Source organism: Poromitra crassiceps, assembly GCF_964638095.1.
Source record: "Poromitra crassiceps genome assembly, chromosome: 7".
Lineage (NCBI taxonomy): Eukaryota > Metazoa > Chordata > Actinopteri > Beryciformes > Melamphaidae > Poromitra > Poromitra crassiceps.
The window spans coordinates 35,272,687-35,298,177 of NC_139628.1; the positions used below are offsets into that span (position 1 = coordinate 35,272,687).

The window sequence follows — 25,491 nt, forward strand, 5'->3', positions numbered from 1 at the left end:
ATTGTGTAGCTGAGGCGAAGCCTGTGAAGCCTTTCTGAGGAATGGTGCAATTAGGATTACGACTTTGTAAAACCTGGCGAATCTGCCACTTGACAAAACACAACCACCTGCTCGTGCTATGAAGCAGCTCGGCCAACACCCGCCTAGGATAACAACAACAAATGCCTTTTATTTCTCCGTGAAGGGAACACATGCAATGAGGATAATATATGCCAAGTGAAACGGCAACGCTGATTATTCACACCCAAACACTGATTATTCACACCCACTGCCGTGAGCCCAGCTGATCTGAAAACCCCGGCAATTTGGAAAATGGGAAATGAATATGCGTGTGAATTGGGAAATGTTGCACATCGACTCGGGCCATCAAGTTTTAAGTTCAAACTAAAACATCCCCCGTTCCGTTTTCCTCTGACTACAAACCGTGTCAAAAATTGGCCAACATAAAAAGAGAAAGTTGGGCGAAGTAAGTTTTGCTCCAGGAAGTCGGAGCGTTTGCATAAGCTTGGATAATGAAAAGACTCCAGCACACTGATACTGACACGGTATCTCTTTTTCATTGTGGGGGGAAAAAGAACTTGAGTCAATATGCTGCTATATATCTTTCATGTTTCATGAAAGCTATATAGCAGCCAATATGAACTGTCACTCAAGAAACAATGCCTCTCAACTAAAGCTGAAATGTAATCAATAATAAAATGTTCTTGATCATTCACACGCAATCGATGGATAATTCTGTTGCCTGGAGCGGTGTGCGTGCCGCAAATAAAATCACCGCTAAGTAAAGAGCGATGATGAGCCAGTGTTTGACCTGTGTGATGTCAGAATGACAGAGCGTCCCTCTCTGATGACACTCAGGATGCAGTCTGACCTGTGTGATGTCAGAATGACAGAGCGTCCCTCTTTGATGACACTCAGGATGCAGTCCCAGAGGAAGCGCCGCGCTTTGGGGTCCATCCCGGTGGTCGGCTCATCCTGCAATCAGAGCCACCCTCATGTCAGCATCTTCTAATCTATTCGGTTTCATCTCAACATATCATTTAACAGCTAAATATAGATTGGCATAGGATCTTAAAAGTCATTTAATCTTGCATTAAAATATTCTGCCTCATTCTGCAGTGATTATAGTTTAATTTAAGAATAAATTAATTGGTAAAAGTATTATTAATATTTATATATCTGATACTGATTTTCCCAGTTTTGCTGTAGTTTACATTTACATGTCTGTATGGTCAAATATTTGTAAGTACAATACTGCAGCTGCCCACTGCTCCTACTGTAGTTCTACGAAGGTTCCTAGTAGAGGATGGGTCAAATGCAGAGGATGAATTTCCTCCACGCGTGGACAATAAAAAATAACCTAACCTAACCTATATTGATATTCCGCGAGAGAGAGGGAAGAGAGAGAGAGATGGACCATGGGTGCAATAGACTTTCAGAGCAGGTCAAATGAAATCAGAGGATTACTCATAGACACACACACACATTCTCAAATGCATGTTTACCCAAAATATAGAGCCCTCGCACACCAAATACTGTATGCAGACATAATGTATAAGCACACTCACTAAAGCACCCTCCAATCCATAACACACACGCACGCGCACGCGCACACACACGCACACACACACACACACACAAGCAGTCTCAGTGACTTGCACCCCCCCCCCCCCCAATCACAGGGCGAGTCTGTCCATGAACGATTAGAGAGTGGCAGGACTCAGTCTATTACCTGGTTTAGTCCCAGGCCCGGTTCTCCCACTAGCAGAATCCTACAAATCCCATGGGTTATTTCCATCACCAGGCCCGGTGCAAACTGCAAAGCCTACTGTATGTGGCACCGCCTCAAGGCCGCCAAGCACGAGTATAACTGACACTGACAACACACTACCCCACTCCCTCAAAGTACTGTAGATTTTATTTTTTTTAACAGGGACAATGCACATTAAAAGAAATATGCCAGAATTAGTCTAGAAGGCTAGTTTTCATCTGCAGTCCCTAGAGAGTTTTTGGAATAGTGCTGTTCTGCAGCCTATCGTATGCCACGAGTCAGTAAACCGAAAGGATTGGATTGTTCTCCATATAAAATGTGTTATAGATCACTCATCATTACACGCCTAACATTGATATTAGAAACATACTCCACTGGATTACTTTGCTTATAAACTATGGAAAAGGGAATTAACTTATCACTTTATTACAGTTTACAGACTGCCATTTGTCAAACCGTAATGTTATCTGAAGCTGTGTATTTCAACCTACACTTATGTGAAGAGGTGTTTGTGTGCACATACTGTACATCAAAATAAATGTTTGACATTCATTATATTACATTCATGTTTCTGTGTAACCCAACAAGTAATCATATGTTTCTTAAGTGATTGTTTGAAGGTATTTTGTAATAGTAAGGAATAATTATCATTTCAGAATTCAGCCTCTTTTCTTTTTTTACACTGTATAACACCATTATGCATTTTAATTATTATACATTCTTTGCAGCTAGGGCAGAGCAAGTTATTAGTGAAATGATTATATTAAAGATAATTCCTCGTGGCTATATAACACAGATATAAGCAGTACTAGCTTGATTTAAGGTGCCCATAGTTTGTCCCCTGCTAATAACACGACCATGACTTCTGAATACATATGAAAGCCGCTCTATTGAAAGCATGTGATGCAATGAATTCTGAGTCATGCCTTCATTAATCTTCCATCAGTGAGAAAATGCTTAGCTTAGTGCCTCTGCAGACTTTTGCCCTCAGTCTTAAGACCTGATAAATAAAGGCTTTAATGCCTGCAAACACAGTGGCTGTGTGCTTAAAGTTTCTCACAAGAAATTGGTTTCTATCTGGAGGGGAAATGAATTAAAGTATGACCAGTGAGTGACCCCTAAAAAACACATCCTTCTCATCTACAAGCAAATGACTTGGAATCCCTTGGGAAATTCAGCAAGGATTTGCTATATATATATATATATATATATATATATATCTTTTTTTTTTAACCTCCTGATTTTTTGAGGCATACATTACTAAAATGCCTGCACTCTGTAATTTTCTTTGCCTGATATCGGACTGAATTGTCAACTCGTTAGACTCCGTTTCCTTCTTCAGTCTGACATCGCCGCCATCACCTCCGTGATTTGATCTTCCCTAACCAATCACTAGAGACCAACGTATCCGCACACGGAGTGAAGTGAAGACAAAGTACAATGTCGGGCGAGATTGAGAAGACACGTCATCTATGTCAAATGAATTTGTTAATCAAGTCTATCTTGTCTACTGTATAGCGGTGGCCATTGTTGTTATTGCTCCTCCTTTGTTCTGCGCACAGCTCGGCAACGCTTGACAACAGCTTAACCAGAGCCGCTGAACTTAACAACGGCGTTAGTCCCGCCCATGGCGCTGATTGGCTCATGTCAGCCGGGGTTTTTCAACATGAGAAACCGCTGTTGCATGTCACGATGCCAGACCAGAACCAGTCAACTCAGTGGAGTGGGCGGATTCAGAGGTCTGGACCCCAGGCAATCATTTTCTAACAAGTCTTTGTGATTGCAAAAAGAAAAGATGACAGAGGCACAATGTAATCCAAAGGTTCTTCACAGATCTAAGAAACACTTGTCAGTGAAAATTCTCTCAAATAATGACGAATATTTGTTACTCGACAAAGTCTGCTGCATTGCTATTACAATAAACCCCCGGGAAGCTACGGTATCAATAATAATAGTGCAAAGTATTACATTTTCTCCATCTAAAACTTTCCAAAAAAAAGTTGCGTCTCACCAGGAAGATCACAGGAGGACAGCCAATCAGGGCCATCGCTGTAGACAGTTTGCGCCTGTTCCCGCCGCTGTAGGTGCCTGCCGTCTTGTTGGAATATTTCACCAAGCCCAACTTGTGGATCCCCCACTCAGCCACCTTTGAAAGAGAGACAGAAAAAAAACGTCCTAACCTGACCCATTATGGTGTCGAGAAGAACGCTGGCATCACCCTGTACCGCCCGACTCGTCTTTTCACGATGATGGATGACACTTGGGCCAGAATCCCCATACAACTATTGTATTCGAGCTCTGTGGTTTTCAAGGACGCGGCTTGACAGCTGGCATCACTGTAAGACCTTCATCCCAGGCAGCCGCGGTGCATCACTGGTCTCAATGCTATTTCAAGAGCCTCTCCGAAAAAAAAAAACACGGGCCAGCAGCAGGAGCGTCTCCAAAGTGAATGACGCCAGCAATTCTCAAAGGTCATGTTTGGGGTGTCAAAGCGCATAGAGGTCCGCCGTTTACATTCCTCGCACATACATTCAGACGTGTTTGCATACTGATCATGCAAAAATAGCACCGGGGCTCGGTTTGGAGCGAGGACGGCCGGCGGGAAAAAAGCACATCGTAATGGGCCACAGCGCAATGGAGTGACGCTAGCGGCGCAGAATTGGGTCCCCCGGGGCGCGGCAGCTAAGAGATCAAAGCCAGCCTGGTTTTCTTTTGATCTTGCTGGTGCTGATGGGGCGGTGCGGGAGCAGTGCCGGGAGGCCGCACAGGGCCCGACCACACCACTGGGCACGGTGAATAATGTAGCCCTAGCCGTACCCCACAGACGCTGCGTGCCTTTCTACCAACGGTCATTATTCATTATATATGGCTTCTCCCATCGAGATCTATCGCTTTCGAGATGAGCTTCGGGTTTGCCCTACATGCAAATTCTATTGTGACAGAAGAAAAACTTTTGAAAGCAAATAGTCCTTTCTTGTCAGCCACAGAAGAAGTAGAACATTTGGACTTGTTTTTTCCCCCTCATCTTTAGCAGATATTCCAATTACGAGAGCTCTTCTGTTTGTGTTCTTCCTGTGGCGCTTAACAACTCAACCGAGGTCTGAACCGCGGCAGCGATGCAGAACAGGTGAGAAAATTCAAAGGATGAGACAAGGAGTGGGACAGGATGTAGCGGTTACCATGGCGACCTCCTTTTCTGGTACCCCTCGTAGCCTGGCGTAGAACTCCAGGTGTTCTCGCCCGGTCAGCAGGTCGTTGATGGCGTCAAACTGAGGACAGTAGCCCAGGTTCTGATGCACGTCCCGCATCTCTGTCCGGATACTGCGAGAGAGAGAGAGAGAGAGAGAGAGAGAGAGAGAGAGAGAGAGAGAGAGAGAGAGAGCAGTTTAGGGGATGTACAAGAGATGTCATTCATTCATATTTGAACAATGGATCTATGCAGATTATGAGAGTACGATGTCAAATATGCAATGAAATCAGTTTGTTAGAAGGCCAATACGCCGCATTTGAGTTGTCTATTGTATTTCAAAGAGAGCGAAGAATAACATTGGTTTATTGGGAAAGCTGAATTTAAAATGTAAAATTCCTTTATATGAATAAGAATATCATGTCTTAGCAAGATTGTCTTTAAAACTCATTCAAACTAAGTAACTAACTAACTAATGTAGAACAGCACAGCAGTTCAGTTCAACTATCTGCCTGAGAAATGACCTATTCTCCCTGATACCATTGGGCCTATCATTGTACAGTATGTCACCTTCACTCAGAGTGACTAATCTTTCATATCAAAAAATATTCTCTGCGGTCATCAGAGAAGGGGGTTAATGTTCCTTCACAGCAACTCGAATGCAGGTATGGACGACAGCTCTTTGTATCAAAAATCACAAACGGGAAGGAAAATGATAAAGGGAGCGCAAACTTATATTTAAGAGATAACGTTTCATCTGTTCAGCGCCGATCACCCCTCCCGCCATCGCACAGCAAACGTAATGAGCTGCAAACAGAAGAGTGGGCGGATTCGCATCTGGTTTTCTCCCTTTTCGCTATTGCCTTCCCCTAAAGGTCTAGGGGATTTCTTTTTTCAGGGGGGGGGGGGGGTTTCTGTTAGCCACATTAATCAACATTAGCACTGCTTGTTAGGCCTTGCTCCATTCTGCTCCCTCTCTTTGTTCAACACAAAGTCAATTACCAGATGTATAAATGAATAACTGTAGCAAACAACTGTGATGCAAAACCAACAGCAGGTCTCACTGAGCAAGCATCAGCCCCGGTGGCTTGGCTTTGCTTCCTTAGAGATGCAGACAAATGAGCAGTGTTATTTGTTTCCTAAAAAATAAGCAAGAACAAGACTTCCTGCACTCAAGTGATCAAATCTCATATTGCCCGTTGTCAGGGTAGGCTTTTTTAACGACTGGTGGTGGTGTGAGGCAGGGTAAGAGAGAGCAAGGTGCGGGGCGAGAATGTGAAAAGGAATGAAATATGTGCGAGACGCGGGTGCGAGAGGTGGGAAGAAAGAGAATGCAGAATTTGTTAGAATTCCTGAACATAATGGGAGTGAGGGGACGTGAGAAGAAGCAGCACAGCCGAGAAGGCAAAGAAGGCAGAGTGAGGCGCGGGGAAAACATGGCCAAGAGAAACCAAGAGGAACAAAGCGTGTGTGAGGGATGGAGGAATAAATAGAAAGCCATGTTACAGAGAGTACAAGAGTTGCTGGGAAAATCCCTCGGCTCAATCCCCATCTGAGCAGCCATCTTGGGTGGCTAATTATGATGAGTGGCTCGGTGCGCTAGCGGGAGTTAGCGCCTCACCTGTAGCCATTTAGGAAGGCCTCTCCACCGGAGACTGGGATGTCTCCTGTCAGCATCTTGAAGGTGGTGGTTTTCCCAGCGCCGTTGATTCCGAGCAAGCCGAAGCACTAGTGGAGACAACAGGGAAATCGTCAGGAAAGCATATTTGGCAAGCTATATAAATACAAGCCTTATACAAGCTATATAAATACAAGCCTCCCCCCCCCCTCCAAAGACAGACACTGATGTTATTGAGGGGACCATGGCGCTTTACTGTGCATAATGGCATTCCTGATTATAAAAGTGTATTATTATTATTTTTTTAATAAATGGCACCCATTAAACCATAATGATACCGTTTATCTGCAGAGAGTATACATATTTGTATACTGCATATAATTGAACTGGCTCACTGTTCATACTAGCATAGGATGTATGGATTCTGTGTGACTGAATCAATGTTTTGCCAAGGATGTCAACACCTACAACGACGACAAATTGACAGACACTTCCATACGCAAACATAACAACAGACACTAAATCAACAAGGTACGCACATCGTGCACACAAACAGGCCCACACATGTGCCGCATAACAAACAAGAGACCATTTCCAACCGCATTTCTTTCTGCCTCGAAGAATTACTGATTACAACAAACATCAAGCTCTCTTCTCCTTCGTTCCTCCCCCCCCCCCCCCTCTCTCTCTCTCTCTCTCTCTCTCTCCCTCCCTCTCTCCGATGGGGTTGATTTCTCCACTTCCTCCTCGAGGGCACGCACAGCAGGAAGTTGCCTCTCCGTGGAGCCGTGCGGTCAGGTGACCTGCCCTCGGCTCTCCGGCTCCAGCATAAATATTTCATTTCTGTCATTTATTGATCGCGCGCTGCTTGTTTGTGACCCGGCGTGGTGAATGCACAGAAGACGGCTAAGCTTGACGTAAATAATACATGAAAATGCAGCGTGTGATCAGTGGGGCCCTGTGAAGCACATTATTCCGCTGGCATTTACATTGGGGATTGGAGTAAACAGCGGCAGGGCGGACCCCGCGGCGCGGCGCGGGCAGCCTACCGGGCGTAGGTAACCTGTCAGCATTTGAGATCATGCTTAAATGAAAGTACCCAGTGGCATCGTGTGCGTGTGCGTGTTCAAGTAGATTATGTGTAACATGATTGATTGTGTGACACGATTGATTGTGTGACATAATGGATCTATGTGAAGTGGGTCGCTAACAAATGCTGCCTGCTAGTGAACAATGACCATTGATTACACACAATTATGCCAATGTAATCATCAGAATGAACAACGCAGATTTATTTTCTGTGCAGTGTGTGTGTGCGTGTACTATTATGTGTAAGGGTGATAGACACCTAGTTCAGTTAGGTTGCGATCATTATTTTTCCTTCAGTCCGAATCAGTGGAGAAGTTGACTTTGGCAAAAAATATCATCCCGCGAGGTTAGATTTTGGCAGTGGAAGGGGTCAAAACAAATCCAATTCCAGTTCCTATAAATTTAGCTTAGCATAATGGACTTGTCTGCATTCTTTGCCATAATTGATCTCCGGTGTTCATAGCAGATAAAACCACACAAAGAAATATCTCACAATTAGTTGTCAACATCTGTCACCACCCCGTCCCCGTACACCCAGAAAACTGCACTTTTTTAGGGGTCAGTTTTCTGTAGTTGGTTAGAATGACATTCTCACTCCTAACAAACTGCACCACAGCTTTTTGGAAGAGGATCAGAATCAGAATTGCTTTTATTGCCACGGTAGGTTATCACATTACACGGTATGCAGAATTTGACTTATAGTCTAAGTAGCGGTCACATCAATAGTCAGAAGACTGAAAATACAGAAAGACATAATCACACTCACTCACTAATCAAAAAGTGGCTTTAAAGTGACATATGATGCAGTTCCAGACGGGATGATCAGTGCGAAAAGTGAATACGATCCCTGCAGCTAGCGGGTTCCTTCTTAGTTCAGTTTGTTTGGGCTAATGAGAACATAGCAATTGCTCAGGTGTGGACCAAAATAATTGCACTGACACCCTGTTGATGTTGATGGTGGTCTCAGTTTACATGCCAATCCTGGAGCTGTTCGTTTGGAGTGAGAACGTGATCCGACTGTGATCCAGCTCAACTACAAGAGGCGCTGTGCATCACGGGACAAACATGGTTTAAATGATTGGTTATGCCGGTACTTAAGCTTCTCCCAACACGACTGTTGATGAATTACGATTTGCTTGAAATTTGGAAACGCAACAACGACCCGGACCAAAGCAAATGGACTATAGGTTTGAAAAGGACCGGAGTGTCTCTGTGTTTCTGCAGCATTTTTGGCTCACCTCTGCGGCAGGTATGCCCACACACACCCTGTCCACAGCAGGGCTCTTCTTCCCTGGGTAAACCTGCAGCAGGCAGACAATGAAATTAATCAACCAGCCAGCCAGCCAGTGATAGACACACACAGAGCGAGAGAGAGAACGAGAGAGAGAGAGAGAGATGGCACGCAAGAGTAAGGGAGGGGTGGAGGAGCAGACAGTGAGAAAGATAGCAGGAAGGATGGCATGAGAAAATATGGAGTGATACCAGAGCAGCAGGGAAGAGGTGAGATAGAAGGAGCAGGTGGAGAAAGAGAGGGAGAGCGAGAGAGAGCGAGCGAGAAGGAGGGGAAACAGATTTGAACAGGGAGGGATCGTTTCCAACATTTCAGGAGAGGCAGATGGGACGAGGCGAAAGGAATGGGAGATACTTGCATAGGAGGGAGAAAAAGGAGATGGGCACGTTAGTATTTTTGACCTGTGTCTCTATCGGAGAGTGTGTGCGAATGAAACATTGCAATGCCATTATGATGGGAAATTGCCATTGCTAAAGTAGGAACAATATTTATAGAATCCACAACCCGAAATGAGAAGAAAAATAGACTGCATCTCAAAATATGACTGCAGACATGAAAGTAAGTCACATCACATGATATGATTAAGTGAGGCGCAATCTACACACAATTGCTCAAGTTAATGATGCAAATTGCAGATAGATGAGTCATCCGTGTTTGTGAAGTAATTGATTGCTGAACTTCTATGAGATCGATGGCAGGTCTCAGGAACATTTGGCTAAATGCTTTATATCAGGGGGAGCCCAACCTTTTGTCATTCAAGGACCACTTCTGATTGTTAAAACATTCCCGCCGAGGACCGCCTTCCCAAATAAATGATAGGCTATCATTCTGATATTTTGATGCGAGAGGTCCCCCCCGCGGCCCACTAGATGGCGCTCTGAGGCCCGCCAGTGGGCCGTTAGCCCGGTGGTTGAGAAACACTGCTTTCTATTTAGCTTGATTCAGTTGAGTTTAGTAATACTTCAACAATTTATTGGGCTAGTTTCTCTGTCACATTCCATAAAGGAGGGTGACAGAACATCTGCCGAGTGATGTGATTTTCACACTCCCCTGGAAGTTAGCAGTCTCAGTCGAATTCTGAACGCTTCCTGGCAAATGTGAAATTAGCAATGCTACAGTACTTCAAGCCTCGCAAACAATGACACTGCATTCATAATTACACAGTTGGCACACCAAAAGTGTTTGTTGCAGGGGCTGCAGGGAGCGTGATTTGGTGGCAGTGCTGCTCAGTACTTATCAAGCTGAAGTATACTACTTTTTTATTACTGATAGCGTGAAATGCTAACAGCACATCAAAGCACGTCTGATACATGTAAGGAGGAAGGCAATTAAAGAAGAACTCCCTCCTGACTTGAGCACCATAGCAGCTGTCATGATAAGCAAGCAGGGCGACTTTGACTCAGATGAGACAGTTGAGTGAATGTGATGGTGGTTAGCTGTGTATATCAAGAGTAACATTCACACTATACAGACCCGAAGTCGGAGAATCAAAAGCCCAGGGTGGTAGACTGAGAGCTGTATAGCTCAGTGGGTAGAGTGTTAATACTGATTGGTTTGGAGGATCGATCCCCAGCTGGGCCAGCCAATAGCATCCCTCGCAGTACTGTAAGGTGCTATGCTAAGGTACCAAATGGGCTTTGGTTTATATTGGTAAGGGCCTGAGGCTAGGTAAAAAAGAATGAAAAAACAACAATAAAAACAACATACAAACAAACAAATAAATAAATAAATACAGAGACAAAGAAGTACATAAGATAAATAAATGAATACAGAAATACAGGAAGAAAGAACTAGGTACAAAAATAAATACAGGGAGGAAGGACAAAAGAAAGGAAGAAAGAAAAGATAGGCAGAAATATAATCTCTGCAAAAAACAGAGCAGAAAACGTTGCATATGAGTGTGTGAGCCAATGTCATCAACCAATCATAAACATAAATCTGTGTCATAACAGATACTGCTGACCTCATTTTTGTTTTTGTTTGGGAAATATTTATTTATTAAGTATTTCGGGGAGACTTACACAAGTCCCTTGTGAATGTACCGCACAGTATGTTGTTCAAGCTAGAGACAGCTATTTATATAAAAGCCAGAGGACATGTTATGAAACGAGCACACTATATATTTCATATAGCGCTGTGTGGCCAAACATGTAATCTGCAGACAGCGAGCTGCGCACTCATCGCTCATTGGTCAGCTAGATTCAAACAGCTGTCACGGGCGCCCGCCCATAAAACTTTCTCTGTTGTCGATTCAGTGAGTGATTGGAAGGTTAGAACTGACAGCATCGGGCACTGAAAATGCAAACGGACGGACGCACCGCCATTACGGCCTCCATCGATTGCGCCCGCCGTCGCTAACGCAGCGGCTAAGCACAGGCTAGCAGGTGGAGGCGCCCGGCGAAGCGCTCCTGGGCGGATCGAGGAGGAAGGGGAGGAGCGGGGATCTGACACATGATTGATGGCCTGTCGATCGCTTCGGAGGTACGCTCAGATTGATGATGGAGCCGGTGGTGGCCGCTCATTGATCAATTTGTTATCTGTACCCCGACCGGATGGGGCACAGCTGTGGTGGGAGTCAATGAGGGCACCGCTGTTTTTACCTGGTGTGTCTCCTCTTCACAGATAAATACTGTCGACCTACGAAGGTATTTACGAACACTTAGCTGAGCTGCTTGTCAGCGCCACAAGAACTCGACCAAGTCTAAGGTGTTATATTTCACCTTGTCTGTGTGTAAGAGTTGAAGCACTTTTTAAAAAATTTAACTCTACAGTTCTATATAGCTCATTAAAAAATACATCTTAGCTCTAGTGGAGAGAGCTACAAGGGATCAATCCAGCAGCTTCTCCACATCATTTCACCTTTCCTAATCCATTATCCATCTGGCTGTTTTATTCAGCACCCGCTCATTAATCAGCCCGGTGCGTGTGCGCGAGGAGTGAACGACGAAGCACGCTGTGCGGCGAGCGGGGAAGACAGGGCAGGGTGGGGTGGGAGCAGAGGACTGAGGACGGGTGGTGGTGGTGGGGACGTAAGATGCTCCAGATGTCTGCGTCGGAGCTGCGGAACAGGCTGCCGTGGCGCCACTTCCTGCCACAGAGAGCCCCCGCCGGGGGAGGAACATCTGCTGACGGATGAAGTGTTAATCTGGGCGGTGATGAGGCGCGGCACGCTCGGGCTTCACCTCCCGCGCGGAGGGGCTCTGCCGGAGCCGCGCGGCGGCGGCGGCGCGGACCTTTATACCCCTAAAGAACCCAATCTTCTTGGATTTCTCATGTCCGTGTCTGTGTTTGCAGCCGCAGATTACCTGCCTGTCTTTCTCATTTGACCCACGCACTGAAAAGCATACGAGGAATGCGACGGCAGGGGGAAATAGCTGGCAACGGGCCAACTTGGAAACAGAATACCCCCCCCCCCCTCCCCCCCTCCTCCAACACGCGCCAGATAGACGTCCATTTTATTTGTATCATTTTACAAGTGAGGACAGGGAAGTCAAAAGTTTCCAGTGGTGCAGAATTAATGCGACGCTCACTGATTAGTGAAGTCTGGCTTGTTGTGTGGGAGATGTTTGATTAGTGAAGTGTGGCTTGCCGTGGGGAGATGTTTGGGTGCATTTCAGCTCTTTGAGTGCACAAGTCGGTTGTCCTTAATCAGCCATTGATTTGCTGTTTGTGAGGAAGGGGTGTAATGCAGCAGTGGCATAAAACCATGGCATAATCAAAGGGCTAAATGCAGGAGGAGACACAAATGGATGTTATTCCCCTTGTTGCAATCAGGTATTAATCCCCCCTCTTCTTGTTAATTGGACATTTTAGAAAATGGAATGGGGAATAACAAGAGAGAAAGCAATCAAGCTGCCAGCAGATTCAAAGAAATGGCTGAACAACGAAGTGAGAAAAGCACATAAATCAGGATAGTCCGCGATTCAATGCAATCAAAGTAACATTTTAGCGGGTGGCCGCCCCCCACCCGCGCTGTACCTTAGTGAGGTCGCAGATCCGCAGGAGGTCATTGTGGGCGTGGCCTTGATGTACTCGCTGACGCTCGCGAGCCACGTCAATATCCTCTTCCCCCTCGGATAATGACTTTCCTGAAATGAGCCTGGGAGAGAGAGGCAATAAGCGCAGTTATTGGCACCACACCGTTCATTAACGTTAACGCGCGCCCGCGTGACTAAATGAGCTGGGTCGTCGCCTCGGCCCGCTCAAACAATCTCTGCCATTTTCACAAGCGGCGGGCACGAGCCACACAGCTTAGTTGCCGTGACAACCTCACTGTCTGACTAAGTAAACATTGGGGGCTTCAAGAGAATTGGGTGGTATTTGCCTAACAAAGTTACGCTGCAACAGCTGTTGTGTGTATAATGAATATTCATTACTGGTGTAATGAGGAAAAGTAGGAAATATTGGCTTATCTCACTGGGACACGTACTATTTGGAAATATGTAGCTTTCACTGTAAACCTGAAGGAAATTAAGAGCAAAAATAATGGAAGCTGAGGATGGATGAGCAAGAATGACATAAGGGACAAGGAAATAAAGGTAAAAAGGTAAAATATAGAAGAGGGAAAAGGGAGATTAATGGGTGAATTAATGGCTGGATGTATAGACATTAGAAATGAGAAATGATAGATATTCAGCAATCATGGGGTTCTTAACTTTCTCAGTCTTGGGCCTGATTTACGTCCATGTGGGAAAAACACCAAGAACAGGCCTGTAAGCCGTGTTGAAGGAATGAAGTAAGAGTTGACAGCTGTCTCTACCTGGGCTTGCAGAAGAACTTATACTGGATGAGGATTGTGATCGTGAACATGACAGCTCCCTGGATGGACATGGCACAAAGGTTTTTCCCCACCATCTCCCAGCTGAGCGGGTCCTTGAAGCGGTCTTCTCCTGGTGAGGAGGGGGGGAAGAAGCAAAGAGAGAATAATAATAAACACTGCCAAAAAGCAAGTCAGTTAGTCTCATATTCAATATTCATTTTTCTTAAACCAAGAGAAGAAAGTCTCCCAATGACGTGAGATAAGTCTAGAAATCAGTGCCAATATGTTGAAGAAAATCAAAATTATTTGTATATGTTATTCAGAAACATTCTTGAAACAAGTTGATTTGCATTGGAAACAAGTGGAATTATATCATCTATCTCTCTATTGGCATATTTCTTCCCCCACAAGAAAATGACAATTTTAGGACTCAATATTAGACTAAAATGTCTTTTTAGGATGAAGATTTTTCGCAGTAAAACAAATATGAATACATAAATCAATGCACACAATTCTTCATAAAGAGAAGAGAAGAGAAGTTATTACTTAAGTGTGATGATGTCAATGTTAATGTCCAAACCCCATGTACAGTATGAGCTCAGAGGACAATGAAAGGACCACCGAATGTCCCCCATTCGTTCAAGGACAGCCAAAAATATCTTTATGAAAAGTCAGTAGAATGCTCAAAATCACGAGTCATTCTTCTTCTTTTTATGAATGACAGATTCTTTTGTGCAAGCCCTCGGTTGAAATAGCTACTTAGCCCCACTGTCGCCTTCGTCATCTGAAGAAATAGCTGACATCCAGGATACTTTTCAAGTTGAAGCCTTTTTTATTTTTTATTTTTTTAATGAACATGTAAGTAAAACTGTGACAGCCCCTCGCTGTAATCATTTTCAACTCTGCCCTCTCTTTCAAATCCGCTCTCTCGCTTTCTCTCCCTCTCTTTCTCTCTCTCTCTTTCTCTCTCTCTCTCTCTCTCTCCTCCCTTCTCTCAGCCACAACATCCCCTCCAGCCTTAAGGGGGCAGCGCGAGGAGACGGCTGGTGAAAAACGAAAGCACTTTCAGTCTCATTCTCTGGTAAATAGCCCCTCTCCACAGACTAGCCCCTTTTAACTTGAGATTGTTTTTCTCTTCCTGCCCTCCGCCACCAGCGCAAATGATTCTGCTATTTCCTGCTCCATCTCTCCACAGATAAGAATCCTCTCTCTCTCTCTCTCTCTTCTTTCTTCCTGTGTCTCCTCCTTGACGCTTGATCGCCCACTTCCCTGTTCACCTCTTCTCACTCTCCTTTCTCAATTTAACACAGCACGTATTGCTGTGGGAGTCGCATTACCGGTCAAATATTTCGCTCCCCGGAGGGACTAAAAGCTGCTATATTATAATAACATAGCGTAGTGTCACTTTAAAGGAAGGGGCTGAGGTTTAAGAGCATAATACCACCAGGAGTTACAGTTGTATTGCATTTATAACACTGCACTACAGCACATTCATACTGCAGTCGACACCAACGGTCAATGAAAAGGTCATATGAGTTACAGGTCATTACTGTCCATCCGAGTGCTGTCTAAAGTGTGTCATCCGTTGTGTTTATATTCTGTTTTGATTGTTAGAATAATAAGTATGAAAGTACCATTTCAAAATGATGTCGTATACCAAGGATTGTTGCTCTCTGTTGCAGAGCCAAAAACCTTGTTTTCCGTGAAAGAAGTCAAATAAATCTTGTCAACGGAGTGAGATAATCTTCCAATGCAGTTTCACGTAATATCTTCCCTTACAGAAGAAAACACATGAGGTTCACATGTGTCCGCATGTTTCACCACATGTGGACACATGTGGTGAACATGTGGACACGTGTTAAATTTCACATATGAAAACATGTGGAACACATGTAAAACCCATGGGAAGTGTGTGGTTTTGGAAACGTTTTCACATGTGAAAAAGATGTTGTATAACAACATGTTTTCCACAAAACAACATGGGGAGAGTCTGGTAAGCGAGACTAACATGGGTTTAACATGTAATCACATAGTTTTCACATGTAATCACATGGGAATTTACATGGGTTTCACACATTTTGCATGTGAAAATGTTCCAAAACCACACGCTTCCCATGGGCAAAGCACATGTTTCACATGTGTTCCACATGTTTTCACATGTGAAATGTAACATGTTTTCACATGTGATCATCACACGTGAAATTGCACATATGCGAAATCACCTGTGATCGCATGTGATCGATGGTGATCGATTGATTTTGCACATGTGAAGTTCATGTGGTTTTTCTGTAAGGTTTAAATCAGTGGTTCTCAACGTGGGGTCCGGGGACCACCAGGGGCCCAATTGAGGGAGTTCCAGGGGGTCCACAACAAATTGATGAATTGGTAAACTTCACCATTATTTAATTGAAAAGCAATTAAAACAATTAGCAAAAGCAACATTTTAAAACTTAATATTATAGACTCATTGCCTTTTGGCCTCTTACCAAAGCTGCTGAAGAGCGTGGCCATCGCCTGGTTCTTGGCCATGTCAATGAGGCCTCGGCCCAGACAGAAGTGTGGGAATACCAGCAACGCCTGCTTCACTATCTCATTGATGCGGGAGACATTCTATTGAGGGAAACGCACACACACACAGACAGACAGACACACAGACACACAGACACACACACACACACACACACACACACACACACACACACACACACACACACACACGGAAATACATCAGTGGTTTATGACAGCTTTGAAGCAAACAAGAGCAAACATATGCACCACCACTTTCAAAACAACAACAACAACTTCACTCAGAGCCCTGAAGGGGGAGTTAGCCTGCAGAGGGACAACCCTGAAGGGGGAGTTAGCCTGCGGAGGAGGGACAAATCTGTTGAATCAGCAGGGCCGGCGGCAGCGAGGGGGCGGGGAGAGCGTGTTTGCGGCGCTCCCACGTGAACGGAAATTGAGGCAGGCATGGGGGCAAGATGCTTGTGATCTGTGAGGGGGCACACACACTGTACATGTGAACACAAATTGATGGATTTGTGCTCAGGTAAACGGATGTTGATCCTCGCAATCATCGCTGGAGGTTGGAGAACACCCAGAGAACACAGGGATTTAGTTGAGCAAAAAAAGTGCCAATGCCTACAAATACACTCTTAGACAGACTCAAACCCACACCATTATAGTTTCAGTCATAACTTAACTAAGTCTGATCTCAACTGGCCATTTCCTGATTACACTCTTCTTTCTCTCCTAGGAAGGAAGGAAGGGAGGCAGGAAGGAGGGCAGGGAGCAAGGAAAGGATGAGCAGGGCCGGCCCTAGGCATAAGCAAACTAAGCAGCTGCTTAGGGCCCCCGCGTGCTTAGGGCCCCCAAGAGTGCTTGATTTTTCTTTTCTTTTTTCTTGATATATTATGTTAATGGTAATCATACAAAAACACAATATGTGTTGTGCTGTGCAGGCTGGTTTATTTATTTTTATTTAACCTTTATTTAACGAGGTAGGTCAATGGTTAGCTAATACTACTGCTTTAATCAATTCCCACTGTCAGACCTGCTGTCACATACATGCAAAATGCACACTTTTGGTGCAAGCACTAATGTTACACTGTAGGTTCCAGTCCTCTCCTCTGCGCTTATGTGCAGCAAAAAAGACAGTAATGTTGCAAAAAAAGGACACATCCTTCTGGAGCACAGAAAAGCAAGAAGAAGACAACAGAAAGGTAAAGGTATGTTTGCATTACATTATTGAGGGTTTGGGCGATATGGCAAAACAATGAATAACATTGATAATGGGTGTGTTAGATTTACAGTAGTACAATAGTCAATAGTAATTGGCGGTGCCAAGGCGATGGGGGGTCCCCAAATCAAATTCTGCTTAGGGCCCCATAAAGGATTGTTCTGGTGCTGAGGATGAGAGAGAGAGAGAGAGAGAGAGAGAGGAATAGAGAGATAATATTGCCACTTCTGGCTCGGCATAGCGTTCAAAAGCAAGTTCATGCATTATGCATAATACTGCTTCATCGCAGCATAGTCTTCAAAGCTTGCATACACGGAGAGAGATTATAAATTCATCATTTCCTTTTTAGTAGACCGAGGGCAAAGACCAGGTGGGACGGGGCCTTTTTGGTAGACCCAGGGCAAAGACCAGGTGAGACGGGGCCTTTTTGGTAGACCCAGGGCAAAGACCAGGTGGGACGGGGCCTTTTTGGTAGACCCAGGACAAAGACCAGGTGAGACGGGGCCTTTTTGGTAGACCCAGGACAAAGACCAGGTGGGACGGGGCCTTTTTGGTAGACCCAGGACAAAGACCAGGTGAGACGGGGCCTTTTTGGTAGACCCAGGACAAAGACCAGGTGGGACAGGGCCTTTTTGGTAGACCCAGGGCAAAGACCAGGTGAGACGGGGCCTTTTTGGTAGACCCAGGACAAAGACCAGGTGAGACGGGGCCTTTTTGGTAGACCCAGGACAAAGACCAGGTGGGACAGGGCCTTTTTGGTAGACCCAGGGCAAAGACCAGGTGGGACGGGGCCTTTTTGGTAGACCCAGGGCAAAGACCAGGTGAGACGGGGCCTTTTTGGTAGACCCAGGACAAAGACCAGGTGGGACGGGGCCTTTTTGGTAGACCCAAGGCAAAGACCAGGTGAGACGGGGCCTTTTTGGTAGACCCAAGGCAAAGACCAGGTGAGACGGGGCCTTTTTGGTAGACCTAGGACAAAGACCAGGTGAGACGGGGCCTTTTTGGTAGACCCAAGGCAAAGACCAGGTGAGACGGGGCCTTTTTGGTAGACCCAGGGCAAAGACCAGGTGAGACGGGGCCTTTTTGGCAGACCCAGGACAAAGACCAGGTGAGACGGGGCCTTTTTGGTAGACCCAGGACAAAGACCAGGTGGGACAGGGGCTTTTTGGTAGATCCAGGACAAAGACCAGGTGGGACGGGGCCTTTTTGGTAGACCCAGGACAAAGACCAGGTGAGACAGGGCCTTTTTGGTAGACCCAGGGCAAAGACCAGGTGGGACAGGGCCTTTTTGGTAGACCCAGGGCAAAGACCAGGTGAGACGGGGCCTTTTTGGTAGACCCAGGGCAAAGACCAGGTAAGACGGGGCCTTTTTGGTAGACCCAGGGCAAAGACCAGGTGAGACGGGGCCTTTTTGGTAGACCCAGGGCAAAGACCAGGTGGGACAGGGCCTTTTTGGTAGACCCAGGACAAAGACCAGGTGGGACGGGGCCTTTTTGGTAGACCCAGGGCAAAGACCAGGTGGGACGGGGCCTTTTTGGTAGACCCAGGGCAAAGACCAGGTGGGACGGGGCCTTTTTGGTAGACCCAGGACAAAGACCAGGTAAGACGGGGCCTTTTTGGTAGACCCAGGACAAAGACCAGGTAAGACGGGGCTTTTTTGGTAGACCCAGGACAAAGACCAGGTGAGACGGGGCCTTTTTGGTAGACCCAGGGCAAAGACCAGGTGGGGCGGGGGCAGCAGTGGGGGCCGGGGGGTTGCATCATCTCTCTTAAAGCTGTGTGCAAGATTCACAGACGACGCCCCCTTCTTGTTGCGGAATCTATTCGTGGATACGTGTAATTGCTCTGTGATTGACTAGTTTCACTGAGTGAGCTTTCAATTGGCAGCTGAGGATGAGTGCATCGGCCTTATGACGCTGTCAGCCTGAACAAAAACCTAAACGCCTCCTTCAAAGATGTTTTCTGTCAAAGATGTTTAATGCATGCCTATAGTTTAGTTAGGCATCATTTCTTTTCCTGCTGCTTTATCCACACTTCCTTCCTTATATATTCCGTGGAAGAGGAGGTCTGGTCAGAAAAGGGACAGGAACTGGTGTTTTTGGTAACAAGTAGGCCAGATTTGACAGATTATGAAAGTGCTAGTCTGGCAAGCGAGACTATGAAAGTGCAGATCGTAAACTTTGAAATTACGCGTCGTACATTGGAAATCTGAAAATGGTCACACTCCTAAAAGCAGCATTCACAGAAAATCGCCCTGAAAGTTTGTGAACAAGCTTGGCTTTGTTTTCAAACAAATTATAAGTATTTAGTGGTCCTAAAACGGTTTGTTATGTTGAGTGCATTCAGCATCTAAATTTACGTAACGCGTGTGTGTGTGTGTGTGTGTGTGTGTGTGTGTGTGTGTGTGTGGGGGGGGGGGGGGGGGGGGGGGGGTGGGTGGGTTGGAGGGGAAGCGGGGGGGGTGGGGAGGGGGGGGAAATACAAACCTTCTTGATCGGTGCGATTTCACAGTGGCCTATGCAATAGTTAGCACTCCACATTCATGTCATGTTCTCTAAATACATTAGTGTTCTTGTCAAAAGATGAGGCAGGATCAAGTCTTTTAACGTTGATCTAATATTTGCACATATGAATTCATGCAGGCACATCCAGGGCAAAGGCAATAGTGTCTAAGTTAATCTTTTCTCTTTATAGCGAGGCGTAATATTCCAAATCAAAAGCCAGAACATGCATACGTGAGACGATGAACGTTGCCTGTGAGTAGGTGGTCGTCACTGGCCTAGTTTCTCTCAGGCTAATATGAGAGCGTGATGAGAAGGCCTCATTGATCATGATGTCAAAGCAAACCTTCAGATGTCCGGCAATGAATTCCACGATAATTCATCACTGCCTTCATCTGCATTTACCGGCTTCCTTGAAGACTTAAGGGTATACGCAGATGTGCCATCACAACTCAGAGCTAATTCAGGCATATACATATTACAATTCGGCCAACGTTGCTCTCTTGAAAAACTCATATTAGAGAAAAATATTAAAATGTTGGCAGATACAATAACCTGTATTAACATTGCTGTTATGGCCGACAACCAATATTTACCGATGTCGACACGATCTGTATAAAAACTCATTTCTATGCTAATATTTTTTTTTACATACTATTAAACACGTATGTATTTCCAAAACTTATGGAACAGCCCATAGATTTACTGCATTGTTTCCTCTCAATATGAAAATTTTAGCCGATATCGATAACCGATATAACATTGCTGTTATTTTGCATGTCATACCGATATTTAGAACACGGCTCTCTCGAATACTCGATTCTGATTGGTCAATCAACAATATTCACCGGTCATTATTTCTCGACAACCGACCGCTGCTCTGCCACACCTGGATTAATCAGTTGGTAAGAGCATTTTGTCCGCAGACGCTACTAATTAGGCCAACCAGTTGCAGCTGTGGTGTCTTGTGTGCCAATTACGAATGAAACCGCTTTGTGTTGAAAACGCTATTAAAAAATCTATTTGAATAATTATTTTTGTCAGATTATTGAATGATTTAGTTGTAGGCTGTGTTCTAAGCGGGATAATGTATACTGAGCCGGTGATTACTGGAAATAATGACCTTCAGGTGAATATTAAGCCCTCCGCTGCGCGTCGGGCTAAATCATTCACCTGTCGGTCATTATTTCCACAGTAATCACCGGCTCAGTATACATTATCCCTTACATATATACCGATATATATATATTTTTAAAGACTAACATCGGCCAAACAATACCGATATGATTGCCGGTGTATCGTGCATCCCTAACCCATATCAAACGGAAGAGCTGTTCTTGAAGTTCAACCCAAAGCCTGTGCAGAGGTAGAGACAATCAAATAAATACAAATAAATGAATAAAAGTAACGAGCTTGCCTGAATGAGGCCCGTCTGTCTTCGGGTCGGACGGGAAGAAACGGAGCCCTTAATTTGGGATCAATACATGAAATACCGGTAACACATCTTCTCTTGACTGGCTGTTCATCAAGGAGATCTAAGAGGCTCTTAGGGGGAATGATGAAACGCTTGACAATTTTCCTCCTAACTTTCACGCTAGATGCCCATAAATCATTTTCAAACGGTCGTGAAGAGGGTACAATCTTCAAGGTCTGACCCATATCGCCGCTTGTTCGTATTCCCACAGCGCCACCTTTATCCGCACCGCCGGGAATCACAATGGGAGAAGAGATACGTGGAAAATATGGCTCCCAATGTTTTAGTTAGATTTTTTTGCATGGAAATGCCATCCGTCAGCTAATTCAAGAGAGTGTTTATTTTACAAGCTCAATTTGTAGTGTACTGTCTCTCCATGCTTGCCACAGGACTAGTGATTGGGAAAAAGACTGTAGTGGCTTGCAGGCCCGGCGTTGGTGGGGGGCCTGACCAGGCCGGGCCCCCCCATTCCCCAAACTGCCCCCCCCCCAATTAAAAAAATATATATACATTATATACAGTGTTGGGAAAGTTACTGAAAATTGGTAATTAGTTACAGTTACTAGTTACTTCTCTCATAAGGTAATTTAATTACTTTAAAGTTACCAGTTACTTCAAAGTAATTAGTTACTAGGGAAAGTAACTTTTGCGTTACTTTTAAAAGTCTGCTTTGATTGTCTTATTAATGCACACATTATGTTAGTGTTGCTGTGCCACAGTGTGGCATTGAGCATTCACTTATTGTGGAGGCTTATAGCCTATCAAGGTCATTAGCCTCTGGGGCTCTGGCTGCAGCTGGACTAGGACTAGGTCTGAGCATCAGAAACTGGGTAATCCTCTGAAGTTGTCCGTTATTTTCCTGTCCTAAAGTAACTAGTAACTAGCCCAGTTACTATTTTAGTAACTGTAACTGAGTTACTGAATTTGAAAAAGTAATTAGTTAGATTACTAGTTACTGAAAAAAGTAGTTAAGTTACAGTAACTAGTTACTTAGTAACTAGTTACTCCAAACACTGATTATATATATATTTTTTTTTGATAAAAACGTTTTTCCGTTTTAAAGTTTAAAACGGAATCTGGCTGTCATTAGGCATTGATTAACTGAATGCTATTGCTAACTGTTACTTTGAACATCCATTTGCAATGATTCTGGCTGGATATTAACTATTGTAAATTTGTCACAATGAATGCAATTTGTGCACAATGTGTAAATACATTTAATATTAATTGTTTAGGCCTAATTATTGTAAAGTCACAACACATTAGAGATGTGTGTAGTCCTTCATAGATTTAGCCTCTGCATTTTGCTCTCAAATGCACCAGGTTGACGAATTTTACTTTAAAATGTACGGAATGTTCTTCCGGGGGAGAATCCCCCTGGACCCCCCTTGGGTAGCTTGGCCCCCCAAGCTAGGGGCAGGCCCCCTCTGTAATTTGGGTCTGGAGCCGGGCCTGGTGGCTTGTAACCCTGAGGGAAAACTAGCCTTCAGCTCCCGCTAACCTGAATGATTCCCTCAGCATGTTTGCATCTATACCTGTATACAGTATGTGCTACAGTACTGTACTGCATTTCACTGGTTTCTGTTATGAAGAATACACTGTATCAAAACTATAAGCATTTTATAGCCATAAAGCATCCTGTCTGCTGGAGCGTTCACACAGTGCTGCTATAGTGCCTGGTCAGACCTTCATGCCTGCTCCTCCAGCCTGGCAGATCTATAGGTGCCTGTGGTTCAGTCTGAGTGGCACACGGTGGAGGACTTAGACACTGCTTCATGCATACAAGGCAGGCTGGGATTGATGCAGTCCACGGGGAACTGGACAGTCCTGAGGGGGAGGAAGGCTCCCATCGCTCTCCAGACAAAACTGGGCCATGGAGTCTCTACACTGCAGCTCTACCTTCTCACTCCTTTTTTACTCCTTTTCCTTTTTTTATTTTATTTTTTATTTTCTCTCTGGGAAAAATGGTGCTATGCCCATAAGGGATCTAGATTCACCCTGTGCTCAAAAACGCTGAACAGAATGAAGCCTGTAGCCTTGCTTTTGAATAACTCTGTTGAACCATTATCGCTGCACAGATGGAGTGTAAAAAAACGATGAAACGGGGATTTGAAATGCAAGAAGTCACAAATGGAGGAGGAGTCCGGATTGAGCTGTCAGATGTAGGACATACCCTCTCTATAACCGTGTGGCACACTGGGGCACTGTCTTATCTACATTAGCCATTTTGTGCAGAGTCTGTTCCTTAGAGTTATCTGGGTGGAACAGGGGGCACAGGGAAAACTGGAGCATTCTAACATCTCGGCCTATTTTTTTTTTTTGGCTGGTTTTCCAGTGACTGTCTGCTTGATGTTTCACACACACACACACACACACACACACACACACACACACACACACACACACACACACACACACACACACACACGGTTCCCTTAATCAGCAGTGGAATTACCTGGGAGTTGGTGAATTATCATTGACCCCTACACCTGTTGTCTTGGGTTACTCCCCTCAGGAAGACGCTGCGTTGATGTGATCTTTTTGATTGATTGAGTTGATGCAATTTGTTTATATTGATTTGACTTATTCAGCCCCTTCATTCTACCACGTAGCCAAAATCTCTTTTCCAAGCGAAACCTGGACATGTGATGTGATTTGAACTAAGATGCTAAATGGACTGCATGTATAGCACTTTTCTAGTCTACCGTCCCGACCACTCAAAGCACTTTACAACACACGTCTACATTCATCCATTCCTACACCAATGGCAGCAAGCTACCACGCAGAGTGCTGGCGCAACCATCGGGAGCAATTTGAGGTTCAGTATCTTGCCCAAGGACACTGCAGACAGGGAGGAGCCGGGGATCGAACCACCGACCTTCTGATTAGTGGACGACCTGCTCTACCTCCTGAGCCACAGACGTACTATTGATGTTACATGCATGGATGTGATGTTATGTTTTAATTGGGGAGCAATAAAGTTCTAATTCTATTTACCCTTCACCAGTGCCTTTGACAAGAGAAGTGCACAGTAAGGTCATTGCAACAAACATGCATGTTGTCCATTACAATAATTAGCTTAATGAATAATATGATCCGCTAACACTCTATCAATAAATACAGCAGATTTAGAGGGAACATAATTGCAGACATGACTGTCTTTGGGAAGAGATGTGCCAGCTGTAGAAAACAAATCGATGATGAATGTTGGCGATAATGAAATCACCATGCAAATGAGGTGGCCTCGTTATTACAGTATGAGAGAGGAAATAGCCCATCCCGGCACCGAGGTCTGCCAGAGGAAACGTCCCGGCACCGAGGTGTGCCAGAGGAAACGTCAAGCCAAAGACGGGCGTGTTCAAGGGACAGGGTGTGCAGCGGCAAAGTCTTTGAGACCACATTGCGCTCCACCTGAAGTGTCGGAGTGGAACTGTGGGAGACATTGTGACGAGGCATCGGGTACACGAGCAGCTTGCCGGAGAGCGAAAGAGCGTTAGTGTGACTGTTGACGAGGAACGGGTGAGTGATCGCCGTCTGCGAGGCTAAAAATATGACGTGAAAGATCCAACCGTGGGAGGTGAATGCTAATCACACACAAAACCAATTAACCATTAGAGAAAGAACAAATCATTCAAGCCGCACTTCAGGTGAACGATGAGCTGTTCCTGGAAACTGTGCACATTATACAGATTTTATATTACAGACAAGTGCAATTTATGTTTTTGAATGAAATGTGATTGAAATAAGTCAAAAATAAAATGACTGACAGTCAACATCTCTCTCTCTTTATTTCCGAAACTCAGGGCTCCATTTCATATTTAGTTCTTCTTCGGTGTCTTTCTGTCTTTTGATTCCCCGGAGACTGAGGCAGCCTGCAGTTTAAATGAACACTTAGTGAAAGATGGATGAGGGAAAAGTTCTCCGAAGACCCAATTCTCACCAAACGATTAAACATTAAAGGGAATAGGGAAAATAACACCTTTGAAAAATCCTTGAGAGGCTAAAAGAAATATTTTAAAAGTTATTCCAGGTGGATCCAAACCACCCACACACACACTGGAA

At 44.9% G+C, this 25,491-nt stretch overlaps 1 protein-coding gene across 1 annotated transcript in view; it reads right to left on the bottom strand.

The window, feature by feature from the left end:
* Positions 1–25,491, bottom strand: part of LOC310779574 (phospholipid-transporting ATPase ABCA1) — a gene marked incomplete at both ends in the record, with an annotated part of 271,956 nt that overhangs the window by 35,888 nt on the left and 210,577 nt on the right. The window contains 8 exons of the mRNA XM_083640100.1: positions 812–975; positions 3,783–3,917; positions 4,951–5,092; positions 6,580–6,686; positions 8,904–8,966; positions 12,935–13,055; positions 13,716–13,845; positions 16,202–16,325. Of these exons, the coding sequence (XP_083496226.1) occupies positions 812–975; positions 3,783–3,917; positions 4,951–5,092; positions 6,580–6,686; positions 8,904–8,966; positions 12,935–13,055; positions 13,716–13,845; positions 16,202–16,325 (986 nt within the window). The remainder of the gene's footprint in view (positions 1–811; positions 976–3,782; positions 3,918–4,950; positions 5,093–6,579; positions 6,687–8,903; positions 8,967–12,934; positions 13,056–13,715; positions 13,846–16,201; positions 16,326–25,491) is intronic.